The sequence below is a fragment of the Triticum aestivum genome, chromosome 5D, assembly GCF_018294505.1.
Source record: "Triticum aestivum cultivar Chinese Spring chromosome 5D, IWGSC CS RefSeq v2.1, whole genome shotgun sequence".
In the NCBI taxonomy this organism is placed as follows: Eukaryota; Viridiplantae; Streptophyta; class Magnoliopsida; order Poales; family Poaceae; genus Triticum; species Triticum aestivum.
Genome location: NC_057808.1, coordinates 411,175,735 through 411,192,180, shown reverse-complemented (window position 1 = coordinate 411,192,180; position 16,446 = coordinate 411,175,735). Strand labels below are relative to the sequence as shown.

The following is a 16,446-nucleotide window of genomic DNA, read 5'->3' as shown; positions in this document are numbered from 1 at the left end:
GCCACATTCTTTTCGGTGTGCATCACATCGATATTGTAAGGAAGTTTGAGGTCCTTGAAATAGGGAAGCTGCGAGAAGGGGGTAATGTGAGTCCAGTTGTGCGTCTCACCATATCCCTCGAAGCCTTTGGCTTTGGCTTTGCCTTTGCCTTTGACTTTAGGCTGGAGAGCTTTTAGCTGAGCAAGAACATCTGCCCCCGAAAATGTTGGAATCTCGGTTACTTCATGAACAACCCGGCCTTTCGTGAAGTTCTTCTTGTCTTCCCTGTCTGGATGGTCTGGAGGGAGGAACTGTCGATGCAGGTCAAAGGCTACATACTTGCCACCCTTACTCAGCCAAATCATTCGCAGAGCCTGCATGCACACTGGGCATGGCATCTTCCCACTTGTACACCATCCGCAGAATAGAGCATAGCCGGGAAAGTCATGCATGCAATAGTGCAACCAAACTTTCATCAAGAAATTTCTCTGCAGATCCCGGTCGTATGTCAACGTCGGAAAGTACCAAGAATGGTGCAAAGCATCCACCAGCGGCTGCATAAACACACCCAATTGCTTCCCCGGATAATCAGGCCCCGGAATGATGAGCGACAAGAACATGGTCTTGCGTTGCATTAGGGCACCGGGAGGAAGATTGAGCGGAATTACAAACACGGGCCAGCAGCTGTATGGATTGGACGACATACCATATGGATTCAACCCATCACCTGATATGGCTATTCTGACATTCCCAGCCTCGGCTGCTTCCTCGGGGTATTCTTCATCGAACGACTTCCATGCTTCCCCTTCCGATGGATGTACGATTTTTTTTGGATTGTACCTTATACCTTCCTTGTGCCACTTCATCATTTTGGCAGACTCCTTCGTGATGAAAAGGCGCTGCAGTCTTTTTATAAAATCAAGATACCGAAGAACCTTAACGGGGATGGTTAGCTGCTTTTTCTCACCATCCTCACCGACCACCTCAATGTACCGAGACGAACCGCACTGCCTACAGTACTTGTCATCCGCATACTCGTGCCTAAACAAAAGGCAATTCTTCGGGCAAACATCTATTTTCTCATAATCCATAGAGAGTGCCTTCATGATTTTCTTTGTATCGTACATGCTTTTCGGCAGTTCATGACCCTCAGGGAGGCTGTTAGCCCATACTCCCAAGAATGCTTCGAAGCATTTCTGGCTACAGCCGTACTCAGCCTTGACTGCAATCAGTTGCGAGATGGCATCCAGCTGAGATATTTTCGCACCCGCATAAAGAGGTTTCTTCGACGAGGCCAAGACCTCCAAGAAGGCCTTTGCGGTTGCCTCCGGCTCCTCCGGTTCATTCTCTGAAGGTGTCGCATTCGCCGTTTCTGCAACAATGACATCATCTAGCATGTCCCTGACCCCGTCGTCCTCATATCCATCGATGCGTTGTCGCATCACCTCCTCTCTACCACGGTCCTGCTCGGCTATGTTTATCGGCGGCATGTCAAAGTTTGGCATATATCCGTGCGTGCGAAGGTGCTCACTCATGTCCGTCTGATTTCTACGGTGACGTCTGGCACATCTCGCACAGGGGCATGGTGGGATAATTCTCATTGGACGACGGAATATCTCCTTCAAATACACATCGGTTTTCGCGATCCACTCTGATGTTACTCGATTCCGACGGATAAAACCACTGTACATCCACTGATTATCTGCCATCCTCTGCTTTTTTGCAAGCCACACAACATAATTAAGGATTTACTTAAATTAATCACATCAAATTTTCAGTTTCTACCGCGTTGAATCCACCTACATCTCTAATAGGTAAAGATGGGTCCTAATCCCACCCGAGGATGTGTAGATTGAGTACGTTCTCCATTCTACCCCGTTCCGAGACAAAGTTTTGGCAGCACCTCCCCGCTGTTCTCCAGATACACGTCTCGGCAAATAGCCGAGAGAATGTGCTCCGGAGAACAATGGGGAGGCGCCGCCGAAATCCTGTCTCGGAACAGGGTAGAACATGGAGAACATAACCAATCTACACATCCTCGGGTTGTCCGTGGAAAACGCTGGACAATCCGAAAGAGCTGCGATGATAAATATGCAATTGAATGCATATTTATCGATGCAACCCTTTCGGACGGGAGACGCCTAGGTTACGCCAGGTGACTTGAGAATGAAATCTAGTGATATGAAAAAAGGGAGGAGATGGACTTGTAGCTCACCCTCGGCTGTAGAGGAAGTAGTCGAACAGCAGAGGGATGCTTAGGGGGACCAACGCGTCGGACAACGGTCACTCCGATGAAATGCGACACCACAAAGCCTGCAAATTCCATCGCGACAAAAAATTAGAACATCACAACTAATAGAACATCACAATATCATCATCATCGTCTAACAATCATCGAATCATAAAAAAACATCATCATCATCCAAAAATTATTGAAGCATAAAAAAACATCATCATCTATCACCGACATCATCATCTACCATCTGCCATCTATCATCATCATCATCTCAAAATCATTGAAGCATAAAAAACCATCATTATCACTTCTCATCTAACAATCATCATCATCATCATCTCAAAAAAAATCTGTATGAACAAGTTATCTATCTAACTACCATCTATGTGTCTAACTATCACATTTAGCCCTCTTATCCTCTGCAAAATCATGAAAAAAAAGAAAAAATGCTCTTGGGAGGGAAGGGGGCCGGACCTAACGGAGAGGAGGTCGAGGCGGCGGCTGCTCCAGGGAGGGAGCGCGGCGACTCCGGGCAGGAGGCCCTCGCCTCACCACCGAGCAGCGGCGGTGTTGGGTGGGGATGAGGTCGACTCGGGGCGGGGTGGCGGCGTTGGGCGGGGACGAGGTCGGGGCGGGGCGGCGGCCAGGGCGGGGACGAGGTCGAGCCAGGGCGGCGGTGTTGGGCGGCGACGAGTTCGGGGCGGGGACGAGGTCGGGGCGGGGAGGGGCGTCGGCCGGGGCGTGGATGAGGTCGGGGCGGGGCGTCGGCCGGGGCGGGGACGAGGTCGAGGCGGGGAGGGGCGTCGGCCGGGGCGTGGACGAGGTCGGGGCGGGGCATCGGCCGGGGCGGGGACGAGGTCGGGGCGGCGGCGTTGGGTGGCGGCGGCTATCGGGGTCAAGAGAGAGGTTGGGGTCGGGGTGAGACAGAGAGGGAATGGGTGGAGGAGGATGAATAGCGAGTGGATAAGGTCACCCCTATGTCGACGGCCTGGCCGTCGGCATAGGCTGGGTCCACAAGTCAGTGGAGCGGGAGGAGTGGATAAGGTGGCCCTATGCCGACGGCCAGGCCGTCGGCATAGGAGTGGTCCCACCTGACAGCGAGAGGGCCATCGAGTGGATAAGGGTGGCTCTATGCCGACGGCCTGGCCGTCGGCATAGATAGGAGGCCTATGCCGACGGCTATGCCATAGGCATAGATGGCAACTACTTTTTTTAAAAAAAATAGTCCTACCTTGCCGAGGGAAAAGCAATTTGACCAGTTTAAATAGTTCACTAATCCATACGTTATAAGCTCCGGTATTCATTAGACTTATATGAAGAAAATTGACAATTACTGTGAAATTTTCAGTGCCCGGGCAGCCGGCCCGGTGCCCGAGCACTAAAGGTTTCACAGTGATAGTACATTTTCAATGATGAATACCGGAGTTTTTAATCAATTCAATTATTACATTTTTAGATTCTTAATTTACCGTCTGTATGGGACCCGGTACCCGGTGCGACGCCTGTGACACCGGGACCCTGGGGGTTAGGCGGTACGGGGGCCGTGGGGGGTAGCAATGCCACTGGAGCTTAGCCGTCGGCATAGATGGACATGCCACGTCCGGCGAAAGTCAAAGGGCTAGACCCGGCGGTCGTTTGTGTCAGGGATAGACAGGACGGGGTACCTGTGGGCGGCGGGGGGTAGCAATGCCGTCCGTGAGGGGGGCCACACCCCGGAGACGCGTGCCGCCTCTTCGTACATGCCACCACACCACCCCGCATGTATGAGGGCCCGGTGCGACGCTCCGGTGGCATTGCTACCCCCAGGGCCCCGTCCCGCCTAACCCTGTAGCGTTAGACCACGAGATCTAGCCCTTTGACTTTACACAGACAGGCTTTGACCAGTGGAACTCTCCCCCGGTTGTGTTAGGTCAGCCCATAGGAACACTTTGGAGCAACATCCGGGCCAAACCCACAGCAAGATCCCCTCCGTGTAGACCCGACGCGTCTGTTTCACCCCTCCAGGTGCCGGCGGCGGCGCCGTCCGTGAGGGGGGCCACACCCCGGAGACGCGTGCCGCCTCTTCGGACATGCCACCACACCACCCCGCATGTATGAGGGCCCGGTGCGACGCTCCGGTAGCATTGCTACCCCCAGGGCCCCCGTCCCGCCTAACCCTGTAGCGTTAGACCACGAGATCTAGCCCTTTGACTTTACACAGACAGGCTTTGACCAGTGGAACTCTCCCCCCGGTTGTGTTAGGTCAGCCCATAGGAACACTTTGGAGCAACATCCGGGCCAAACCCACAGCAAGATCCCCTCCGTGTAGACCCGACGCGTCTGTTTCACCCCTCCAGGTGCCGGCGGCAGCGCCGTCCATGAGGGGGGCCACAGCCCAGAGACGCGTGCGGCCTCTCCGGACATGCCACCACACCACCCCACATGTATGAGGGCCCGGTGCGACGCTCCGGTGGCATTGCTACCCCCAGGGCACCCGTCCCGCCTAACCCTGTAGCGTTAGACCACGAGGTCTAGCCCTTTGACTTTACACGGACGGGCTTGGAACTCTCCCCCCGGTTGTGTTAGGTCAGCCCATAGGAACACTTTGGAGCAACATCCGGGCCAAACCCATAGCAAGATCCCCTCCGTGGAGACCCTACGCGTCTGTTTCACCCCTCCAGGTGCCGACGGCGGCGCCGTCCGTGAGGGGGTCCACACCCCGGAGACGCGTGCCGCCTCTTCGGACATGCCACGACACCACCCTGCATGTATATATGAGGGCCCGGTGCAACGCTCCGGTGGCATTGCTACCCCCAGGGGCCCCGTCCCGCCTAACCATGTAGCGTTAGACCACGAGATCTAGCCCTTTGACTTTACACGGACGGGCTTTGACCAGTGGAACTCTCCACCCGGTTGTGTTAGGTCAGCCCATAGGAACACTTTGGAGCAACATCCGGGCCAGACCCACAGCAAGATCCCCTCCGTGTAGACCCTACGCGTCCGTTTCCCCCCTCCAGGTGCCGGCGGCGCCGCCGTCCGTGAGGGGGGCACACCCCGGAGACGCGTGTCGCCTCTTCGGACATGGCACCACACCACCCTGCATGTATATATGAGGGCCCGGTGCGACGCTCCGGTGGCATTGCTATCCCCCCAGGGCCCCCGTCCCGCCTAACCATGTAGCGTTAGACCACGAGATCTAGCCCTTTGACTTTACACGGACGGGCTTTGACCAGTGGAACTCTCCACCCGGTTGTGTTAGGTCAGCCCATAGGAACACTTTGGAGCAACATCCGGGCCAGACCCACAGCAAGATCCCCTCCGTGTAGACCCGACGCGTCCGTTTCCCCCCTCCAGGTGCCGGCGACGCCGCCGTCCGTGAGGGAGGGCACACCCCGGAGATGCGCGCCGCCTCTTTGGACATGGCACCACACCACCCCGCATGTATGAGGGCCCGGTGCAACGCTCCGGTGGTACTGCTATCCCCCCAGGGCCCCCGTCCCGCCTCTTCAGACATGGCACCACACCGCCCCGCATGTATGAGGGCCCGGTTAGACGGGACGGTGTACCTGGGGGTAGCAATGCCGCTAGGTGTTGCTTTGGGCCCTCCTACGGTTGTGGAAGCGTGGTGGCTGGCGCAGGCACCCGGCACGCAGCTCCGGGGTGTGCCCCCCTCACCGGCGTCGCTGTGGGGCACGGCGGCAGCAACGTCCGTGAGGGGGGCAATCGATATACCATCGGGGTATGTTTTTTTGTTAGATAAGGCACATTTATGTTGTGAAAAAAACAGAAAAAAGGAAATAATATAAATAAAAAATAAAAAAATTGAGGTATGCCGACGGCAAGGCCGTCGGCATACCTGCGCACACGGCCATGGATCGATGACGTGGCAAAGGGCGGGGATCGATGACGTGGCAACATCCATGGGCCAGGCCTATGCCGACGGCCAGGCCGTCGGCATAGATTTGCCACCCCACGGACCGGCGAGCGACGCGGATCGATGACATGGCGGGCGACGCGGATCGATGACGTGGGGGCTATGCCGACGGCCGCCGTTAGCCCGTCGGCGTAGACTGACGCCGTCAAAAGACCGTTTCCGCCCGGGTAGCCGGGCCCACGTTCTATGCCGACGGGCTTATCTATGCCGACGGCCGCCGTAGGCATATTTCTCGCGACGCCGACGGCTAAACTTTGCCGACGGGGACCGTCGGCATAGATGGATATACGCCGACGGCTTTTCTATGCCGACGGCTTGGGCTGGCCGTCGGGATAGGCCAATCTATGCCGACAGGGGCCGTCAGCATAGGTTCGACCGTCGGCATCGCCAGTTATTCTGGTAGTAGAAAGATCGTCGATGGCATTCCCAGTTACTGTGTATATGACATGAAGACCGGAAAAACTAGTCTAGTCTCACTTAGAGGTCACACTCCGACGAAATCATCAAGGTTGGAATGGTTCTTTCCCCCTACGTAGAAATCAAAAGGTTCTAACAGATGGATTGTTCGATCAGACACACCATTCAGCACCCCTTGAAGGACAAATTAAAATAAATTCTTTATGTTTAGTTATTGTTGAAATATCATTACTTCGTTTGTTCATGCGCAACTGTCTAATGTAGTATTGTTATGCAAAAGAAATAGAAATGTTTTTATAGGCATCTGATTACAAATATAGTTTCTTTCATCTCTACTATTAAAGTAGACTTCAGGGGGCGACGTGTTGGCGGCGCGTTGGCGAGGGGGCGCGCCGGCGAGGACTCAGGGGGCGACGGCAGGAGCTGCTTCCCCCGGTGGTCGCGTGGGGGGCCGTTCGGGGCGCTCTTATGGTGGTCGTGGTCGATCTGTTTCACATCTGACCGCCGGTGCCTCGGGCGACGCGGGGATCTCGGGGCGGCGGCCTCGATCGGTGGCGCGCGGTGCGGCCTGCCTGGTGGGCGGCACCCGCGGGTGCAGATGGGGGGCCTTCCACGGCTGCGTGGGTGGCGTGGAGGCGGCGGCGCTACAGCGGCTCCTCGATGGCCGACCGGTGTTCCATGGGAGGCGTCGTCTCCGACTCGATCTACTCCGGTTCGTGCTGGCTACGGTAGCGACTACGGTCGACGCCAATACTGCCTGGATGGATCTGGCGGGTGGGCATGGATGCAGGGGAAACTCCAGGCCGGCGTGGCGGCCGCACCAAAGTCGACGCCCTCGGCGTCGATTCCCTTCCTGGAGGCTTCGGTGTGGATCATACGCCCCCACCTCTGCCATGAGCGCACGCGAAAGCCTTTGTTCCTCTGTTTGGGCGACGATGGCACTTTGGTGTCGTGTTCCTTCCTGAAGGCGTCGGGCGAGGACTGCTCAGGGTGGTGGAGTTGCTGGTAGTTCGGAGTCGACGCGAGATGGCATGTAGGTGGAGCGGTGTGGCATCAACAGTATCATCGACGGTGGGTCTCGGCGTCATGGCGCAGTGGAGACTCGGCGTCCTATGCGCGGAGATGGACTCACGCAGGAGGAGGAAGCTGTCTGGCGTCGTGGTGGCTTCGACGGTAGCTAGACCGTGCAAGGTAGATGCAGCAGTACAGCTCTGAAGATGGATTGGTGGCAAGTGGCTGCGGCGGCCTCATACCCGGCAGGCGTCCTGGTTGAGGAGCACGCTGGACTAGTGGGTGCGCATACCCGGCAGGCGTCTTGGTTGGGACCTCAGGTCTTAGATGTTAGGTCTGGCTGCGATGTCTATTTGGTATTAGGCCCAGACTATCAGCACCCCTTCATTAATTGGATAGGTGTAGCGACAGTTGTTGCTTAGACGGTGGCTTTAGTTTATTGTTGTATGACTTTGTAAGGACATGTGAGAATAATTAATAAAGTGGCTGCATGCATCGTCCAGATGCAGAGGCCGGGAGTCATCCTCCTTTTGTAAAAAAAAATTTCTACTACTCCCTCCGTTCCATAATATAAGAACGTTTTTAATATTAGTGTAGTGTCGAAAATGCTTTTATATTATGGGACGGAGAGAGTATTAAAGTTTAAAGGGGAGCTGCTACGTCGTTTAGACTTAGATTATGTTGGCCCTCGTCCCACTCCCACCTCACCACCCCACCAATTTTTTCTATCCTCCACAACCCGATGAAGAAAACCTCGGGACAAAACTGTGCAATGAAACCTACTCGCTCCCCTCACACCCCACCCCCTTTCCCTCCCACGAGCGGCCTCCCTCCATCGATCGATCAGTGTGCGCAGTGGATGGATATTGCGAGCCCTGACGGGCCGGAGCCGCTGGAGATGAACAATGGAGGGCCTCCTGGCATCGCGCCGCGGCCCGTGCCACCCCCCACCATTTGAGCGGAGAAGAATTACCAATGTTGTTCCTTTTATTGACGGCAGTTTGGGCATGAGAGAGGGATATAACAGATGTTCTGCTTCCTCAACAACTTATCCCATACTAACTAAAGCCTCCAGCCGGAGTTCTGGGTGTTAAAAAAGCACTGGTGCCATCAAGTTGATAGAAAAGGAGAACCATGTATTGATAAGAACGAAAAATCCTCTTGGGCTGCAGTACAAGGCACACAACCCAATGTTTATTAGTGTCATAGCTATAAAGAATTACAAGCTCAACACATGATAGACCACACCATATCAACTTAACACGAGAAAGATTATTACACATTACACAATCATCATTCAGATTGGGACATAAACTCCCTCGTAACACCATGTCAGCTTCCTTTTGCTCCTTGTACTGCAGCCCAACACTGCAAACACTTGGCCCCAGCTTCCATCTGCTCACATCGCAACCAGTTGACTTGATACACAAGAACAGCACCTGCATAGTATACCACAGTTATGCCAACATGAATTAGTGAGCGGAGAGGATTACGTACTCCACAAAACCATGAACATGTACTGAAAGCATGTGACATGCTTCCTGGTGGAGTTCTGTCAAAGGCCAAGTATGTAAAATTTCAGGTGCTGCATTTGCTTAAGTAATATGTTTCGCTCTCACACAACAGAAAGAAAAACAAAGAGGCACAAGAGTATGGAAATTTTCTGCCTACCAGTACTTCCTCCCATTTCCTTCGCCTGATTGCACTATCAAAAAGTTACAATACTGACATTGGGATTCCCCGGGTGCTTGTTGACCGCCTTGCTGATTGCGGCCCGAAGGCTCTGCACCTGCATGTGTGGAGCCTCCTCCTGAAATACGTGTTCCCCTCCTTGTGCCACAGCAGCAAACCTATCAAAACTCTCCCTGAAGAGGTTGGCCCACTTGTAAATATGCACCTTGCACGCCCTGAGGCTCCCTAGGTGCTCGATGCCATTGAGTACACCATCGGCTTGGCGCACTGCTTGCACACAACACTCTATAGTGAGGTTATGAAGCCTTGGCATAGCGCCTGCCTCGAACGTGAGGCAGGGCACTTCATACACAAAGACAAGATTCTTGAGGTTTGGGAATGTCGCACCACGGACAACAACGACGTCTTCTTCGGGAGCATGATCCCTTACACTGCCCCTTACACGCAGTATAAGGTGAACCAGCGTGGTCAGACTGGCAAGAACCTCGACACCAACCCTTGGCAGTGACACGAGTTGCATCTCCAAGCTTTTGAGATTTTCGAGTTGCACAATCCAATCTGGGACCATGGAGAAGGGGCCGTTCAGTGCATGCAGTCTATGAAGATGGCGCGGAGGTGGGTTCCAATAAGTCAAACAATCATATCCTAAGGTGTACCCATCGGTGGCTAGGGATCGAAGGCTGTCGAGCCTACAGAGCGAAGGGAGTAGGGCATCTTCAAAATCACTGAATCCAAAGAGATATAGCTTTAACTCCCTTAAGTTCTTCAGATTACCGAGTCCCTTCAAGATCTCCACATGTATAATGAAGGGCTGATGCAGAGTACGGAGGGCTTCCATCCTGCCAATCTCACCAAACAAAGTCAAATTTTGAGGAACAATGAGATGCCACAACATTGAGGGTAAGTAGCGAACATCTAGCTCTCCACGATTTCCTCCACCGACTATCTCCAATGACTTCAAATGTTTCAGTGTTTGCAATTGTTTTAGCAGTTCATCACACTTCAAACCTCTGATCCTCAAATATGTCAGTAGGAACAAACTGCGTACCGAAGGCAGATCATACTGCTCTTCCTTGGAATCATACACATCAAGATGTAGAACTCGCACAAGTTGAAACCTTGAGAGAGAAGGCATACATTGACCAGGTCCCCAAAAGTTAAATGACCTAACTTGGGCCAGAGCAATGTTCCCTAGCACATGATTGCATTCTGTATTTCTGAGTTGGAGGGACAGTCGACGAACTTCCATGGAGCCTTTCATGGTAATTACAGGAGATTCCTTAGTTATGGTGAAAAAGTTTTCTTCTGTGGACTTCAGTATGATAAAGTCAAGCATTAGATCATGCACTCGACAAGACAACACATTCCCACAGTCATCAAACTCGGCTATTTGGATCATGTTTTTATTGATGAGCTCGCTAAAATAATTTTCTGCAATCTCCTCTAGACCCACAAAACCCTCGGCGATCCACCTCTTAACCAAATCATCCTTTCTTATTTCAGAATCTTCAGGAAATATACCGAGATATAGCATGCAGGTCTTAAGATCCAGAGATAAATAGTTGTATCCAAGATTAAGGACATGTCGCATCCATTCTAAAGCAGGGTTTCCTTCCAATTTTAAGCTTAAATAATTTTGTATCCTTTCCCAGAATTCCTTTGAATTTACCTCCTTATGATTAGCCAAAAGGCTGGCTACACTCGGTATGGCTAGTGGAACCCCTTGACATTTCTTTAGAATTTTATCAGAAACATTCGTTAGTTTCTCAGGACAAGCATCTTCAGAGGGGAAAATCCTTCTATGGAATAATCTCCTTGAGTCAAGATCATTAAGAGGTTTGATGTTGTAAACATGGCCATGGAAACAAGAACAGCATGCATGAGCTACATCTTCAATACGTGTAGTAATTATAACTCTACTACCACGATTATTCTCCATGAAAGAACATTTAATAATGTTCCATGCTTCCATTGCCCATATATCATCAATCACGATAAGGTATCTGCCAAACAATAACAATTTGTCACGCTACTAATATAGAGCCACGGTAGGATCCCACCCTATTATCGCTCTTACATATGCTAGTTAAATCATGTAATTACAGATCGTTAAAATAAAATTAAGTGAAAGTACCATCATTAAGTTCACATATTTTTAAGAACCCTGGAAATATTTTACACCACTGGAAAATTTCCAGCATGCATGATAATTATGCATGATTTGAGAAATATACAGATAAAAGGCTCACAGAATTTCTAATAAAAATATGTAATTGCAGCTTAGTTTGAATTTTGATTACTCGGTAATATCTACTTGAGTAATTCTGATCTGTAGTTACTTTTGCATACAAGTTTGAGACCTAAACATATATTTCTCAAGTTTAGGAACATAAATGACAGCGAAGTTTAGACCTCCACTCCTAAAGTACTGCCTTCTGTGCTCAAAGTCTCAGACCAGACTAAAATTTGCTTCGTGTACTAACAAATCCTATCTCATTGCATACTATATGGTGGTGCTCTCTGGTGGTAACGTCCCACATTTAGTCTAGTTGGATACGTTATATGGATATACATATCCTTGATCTACAACATCCACAAACTATTGGTTTCAGGATCTAAGCATGCCATGGATTTAAGTGGGCTTTGTTTTACAGGCAGGCAAAAATGAACAAGCCCAAGTAGGTCGATAAGTCAGAGAAGTAACGGCATGTCTGAAGTGTCAACAGAAAATGCTCAAATAATTTAGCAATTATGGGGCCATGCAAATGTAATTGCGAACCACCACAGATAAAGAAGTGATAGTACTTCACTAGTCAATTCTATGGAGGTTATCCAATTACGATGTGGCTATTCATACATAGTAATCATTTGTTATAGCTGATCTAGTCATAGGAGCATACCTTTTGTTTTGGAGAACTTCCCTAAGTTTGTCGATCAGTTGGCGCTCTTCATTCAGGAAAGAAGGCACCGGCCCCCAAACTCCAGAGAGTATATCTGACAATACCTTGACAAGATTGGAATTTTGAGACACCGATACAAAGGCTGTGCAATCAAATTGGCTTTTGATCTTATCATGAACTTGTTTGGCAAGCGTTGTCTTGCCCATGCCTCCAAATCCAACAACTGATACCACATGAAGTTGTGGTGCATTCTCCTCCATCCTCAGCAACTCGATAAGCTTGTCCTTTCGGGAATCTATGCCTACAAGGCTATCGGCCTCGGTATAGAGTGCCTGTACACGAGGGTCAATAGCCTCAGGGCCCCGAGAAGAACCAACATGCTCATCAAGCTTATATCTATTGTGACGATCGCTTGCTTCCAAGACCTTTGCCTTTAGTTCTTCGATCCTGTTAGCAATCTTGTAGTGAGCCTTGAGCTTTTTTAGTCCACCCAAAAGCCCAGCCTTGGCATCAGCACTATCAAGATCATTCATGAATATGTCGATGCAGTCTTCCATACCATAAGATAGCTCACGGACCTTGTCACGCCAGTCCTTCTGTTGCTCATCGAGCTCGTCGAACCTAGACAGCTTCAGGAGCAGAGCATTCATAGAGCTCATCTCATCTTTCAAAGAGATGATCTCCTTCTTCGCATCTTTGGACAGCTTGTACTTCTTCTCCAGCAAGGCCGCGAGCTTGCTGATGAGTGATGACATCGCTCCTGTCATGGCAACCGCTATCACCCCCTCCATTTGTTGCAGGATCTTCTTTCCCACAATCAAGCAATCCAAATAGCCTTATGCACTGTGTGTGAGGCTTTGGGATTCGGGAGAAGGAGATGTCAAGTGGTATGGGCAGAGGCTGGTCATTGCAAAGCAGCAATTTATATACAAGTGGAATTCATGAACTTCGAGTATCGGTCAACCATGTGAACGGTACCTAAACTTGATTATCCTTGTGACGAGGTCCAACCTTTGTACCGGAACTGGTTCATGCATGTCACCCTCGCTTGAACTGATTCCATTGGTGTGCCTGACTACCAGTATTGTTTCTCGGAATAAGAAGAGAATGTGGATTGGCAAAAACTGCGTTCTGCACCAAGTGTCAGCCAATCATACGAGGAGGTTACCTTTCTTCCAACCGACTCCACTTTTTTTAGGAAATGGCAATCTATTCTTATAGGAAGATTCCTGGAGTGAGTTGCATACTATCACAAACCAGATCAGCTGAACTTCTAGGCAACTTCACCATGCATAATGGTCTCACTCCTGGCACCAAAATCAACATTAGCCCTTGTCACAGACTTGTTTAAGGAATCCTGGGAAGAGGATAAGGGTCTACGACAGGCTAAGTCAATTGGGAGAAAATGAGGGAATGAAGAAACCCATCAATCAGTGCATTAGGTTGCTATCTCTCTCTTTTCCCGCTTGAAAAATAAGGCTAAAAGTTGACCTCTTCTGTAGTTGCATCATCTTGATATGGTGCTGTGAATAAAAAAATCATCATCTTGACAGTGTCTCGAGAAAGTTTTTCTTTGTAAGTGACAAGTCAAGTCGAGACGCCTTCCAACAGGCTAAATCTGACTAATCAACACTACTAATCAAGGGGATTCATTAAATTTGACTAATCAACCACTACTAGACGAGGGGGTGTATGAACTTTTCATGCAACAGTACCTGGAACAAGGTATTCAAGTCGACAAGTCGATTCAAGACACCTCCCAAACAAACAGTCTGACTAGTTGGCGGCTAGTTAGGACACTAGATTAGACGATTTACGAACGCAAGCTGCAAGCTTTCAAGTTTCAAGTCACTTTTACTGCATATTCAGGAACCCTTTTAGCGGGCAGTACACCTATAAGCGCACTCTTAGTGGCACAAGATGCATAGCTGATATACATCGCTCCAGCTAGGTTTTTCGCCACTTCTAACCTTGATTTTGCGCTCTTTTCTTGGGTCTTTAATTGTCTGGACTCAGAATCTAATTTCGCATGCCCTATTTTGACTGGCCAGAACCAAGGTGGAAATTGATTTTTAAGAGGATATCAATCTTGTCAAGTGTCCAGGCCAGAGCCACTCTATGTATGTAAACTAGGTGATGGAAATTATGCAGCTGATATCAGGAAAAAGGAATGCGAAGATTTCTCGTACTCAAAATGAGGCTGGCCATGCTCTCGCTTCGAGAGGCCGGTCGCAGCAATCCACTGCATGCTGGTTTGGTAATTACCCACCTGAAGTCAAAGTACCTGTTTGGAATGATTGTAATCTTTGATTGAGCAAGGAAATCCCTTTCCCCGCAAAAAAAAAGGTGTGGCAACTTCAGAGGGGAATTGGGCTGTAAGTAAGGGTGTGTCTCAATTTGGTTGACCGCGGGCTTTATCTTGTTGGAGGCCAAGCAGTCTCTGGTGAGGAAGATGTTGTAGTTGCTGGATGAATAATTCAAGGGTTAGATTTGAGAAACAGAATCTCTCTAGAATGAGAAGTAGGCCGTGAAATCTCCAATCATGATAGAAATGGGGACAACAGAATGGAACTACAGAGATGTAAGGTCTATTATAGTTTGATTCTTGTTCTTCTCAATATGCATAGCTCGAGTAGCGAAGTTCAAAATGAACACTCGATACTACCAGTACAAAACTAAAACCAGACACTGCTGTAGAGGTAGCCAAGCTGAAGTTAGTTAGAGATCAGACACTCTCATATATTAAAGTCAACACTGGCAAACAGATCTCAGTCCATGGTTTGGTAACTACTACTAACTAGTGCTAACCATGGCGGCGAAGAAGCCTACATGCCAGTCTTAGTGCCTGTTATGCCAGGCAGTCTATGGAATTAGTAGTTCAGTAGTACACCTTTTTATAGAAATTTTTAGTCCATCTTGCGCTGAGTTAGTGAAACGATTAAATGATTGATGTGCTGATATGATGCAGCATGGTTTCGTTGGAAAATCTCATATCCAACAACCATTGCTCTGGGCTTAGTTTATGTAGTCCAATTGATTTATATATTTACAGATAGATAAAATGTCAGTGGTAACAGTTTCCGTCTTACCCCGAGTGGCCGCCGGCGCCCGCTCCCGCTTCCTTGCTCGAGCGTCGCCGGCGCGGGAAGTCAGGACGGGCAACGCTTTTCCGGCGACGCGCGCCTGGCCTCCATCTCCCTCCTCCCCCGCCATCCACGCGCCAAGAGCTAGCCCTCCACTCCGAGATGGCTCGACGGTGAGAAATCGGAGACGGAGGAGGAGCACGACCTGCTTGCTTGGACGGGGAAGGCGGCGGAGGGCCGGCCGGCGTTCTCTCCGGTGGATTTGGTTTTTTTTTTTTTGAGGGGTTCCGGTGGATTTGGTGTTGGGGATCCACGGGAGGAGGGTGGCTTAGCTCCAGCCCGCTCGACGAGATCAGTACGCCTTCTCTCCGATCGGCCCGGTCCACCAAGACACACGAAGCGGCAACGGGCCTCCATTTCAACCATCGTTCATCACAAAAAGAAAAAGAAAAACTCAAAAAAAAGTGGGAGTGATCCGCGCGGCCGGCGGTGGGATGGGAAGAGAAGAATTTTCGCATGCAGTGACGTAGGTGGGTACGTGCACGAGTCACCTGCGAATCCGCAACTGATGTCGGTTAAGCAGCTGTGGGATGCACGCTGGCCATCAAGAGATGATCGATCGTGCTGTGCCACTCCACACCTCCATGTGAAACTCCTGTTCCCGTCTCGTGGTCGGTCACATCTCACATGCATACGCAGCGCGGTCGTTGCAACAATCGACAGAGCCTGCCATCAATCATGCTGGGATGCAGATTAACAAATGCGCAAGTCAAATCGCCACTGTCCTTCTTCCGGTATAAGAAACCTGATGAGGATGCCAGTTCGTTCCATCCCTCAGTTCCTCAAATCTCGCCATGAAACCAGCCAAGCAGTCAAGCTCAAGCACCTCTGCAAATTAGCAAGAAGCTCCGCTGCTCTGCTCGGTAGATCTGTTGCTCCGGGCCGGCGATGGAGGGCATCTTCCCCTTCTTCTGCGAGGCCATCAGGAGGCGGAGGCCCAGGCCGCCGGACCGCTACGAGCGCCTCGCCGTCCCCGCCGGTGCGGCGGGTGGGCTTGGACGGGAGCACGAGAGCTTGGCCGGCGGCGGGCACTACCAGTACCAGTACTCTCAGAGCTGCAGGTTCCCCGTCCGACGTCCCGGGGCGGACGACCTCGGCCTCGGCCTCGGCCACGACGACGACCGGCCGCCACCGGAGGACCTCTCCGGCGATCTG

General features: G+C 50.8%; 1 protein-coding gene across 1 annotated transcript; it reads right to left on the bottom strand.

The window, feature by feature from the left end:
• Positions 1–8,671: 8,671 nt before the first annotated feature.
• Positions 8,672–15,603, bottom strand: LOC123122214 (disease resistance protein RGA5). Its single transcript, XM_044542359.1, has 4 exons — positions 15,238–15,603; positions 12,149–14,612; positions 9,228–11,251; positions 8,672–8,995 (listed from the first exon to the last, which is right to left on the bottom strand). The coding sequence occupies exons 2-3, from the start codon at positions 12,937–12,939 to the stop codon at positions 9,265–9,267; spliced, it is 2,778 nt and encodes a 925-aa protein (XP_044398294.1). The 5' UTR covers positions 12,940–14,612; positions 15,238–15,603; the 3' UTR covers positions 8,672–8,995; positions 9,228–9,264.
• Between the last annotated feature and the right edge of the window lie 843 nt (positions 15,604–16,446).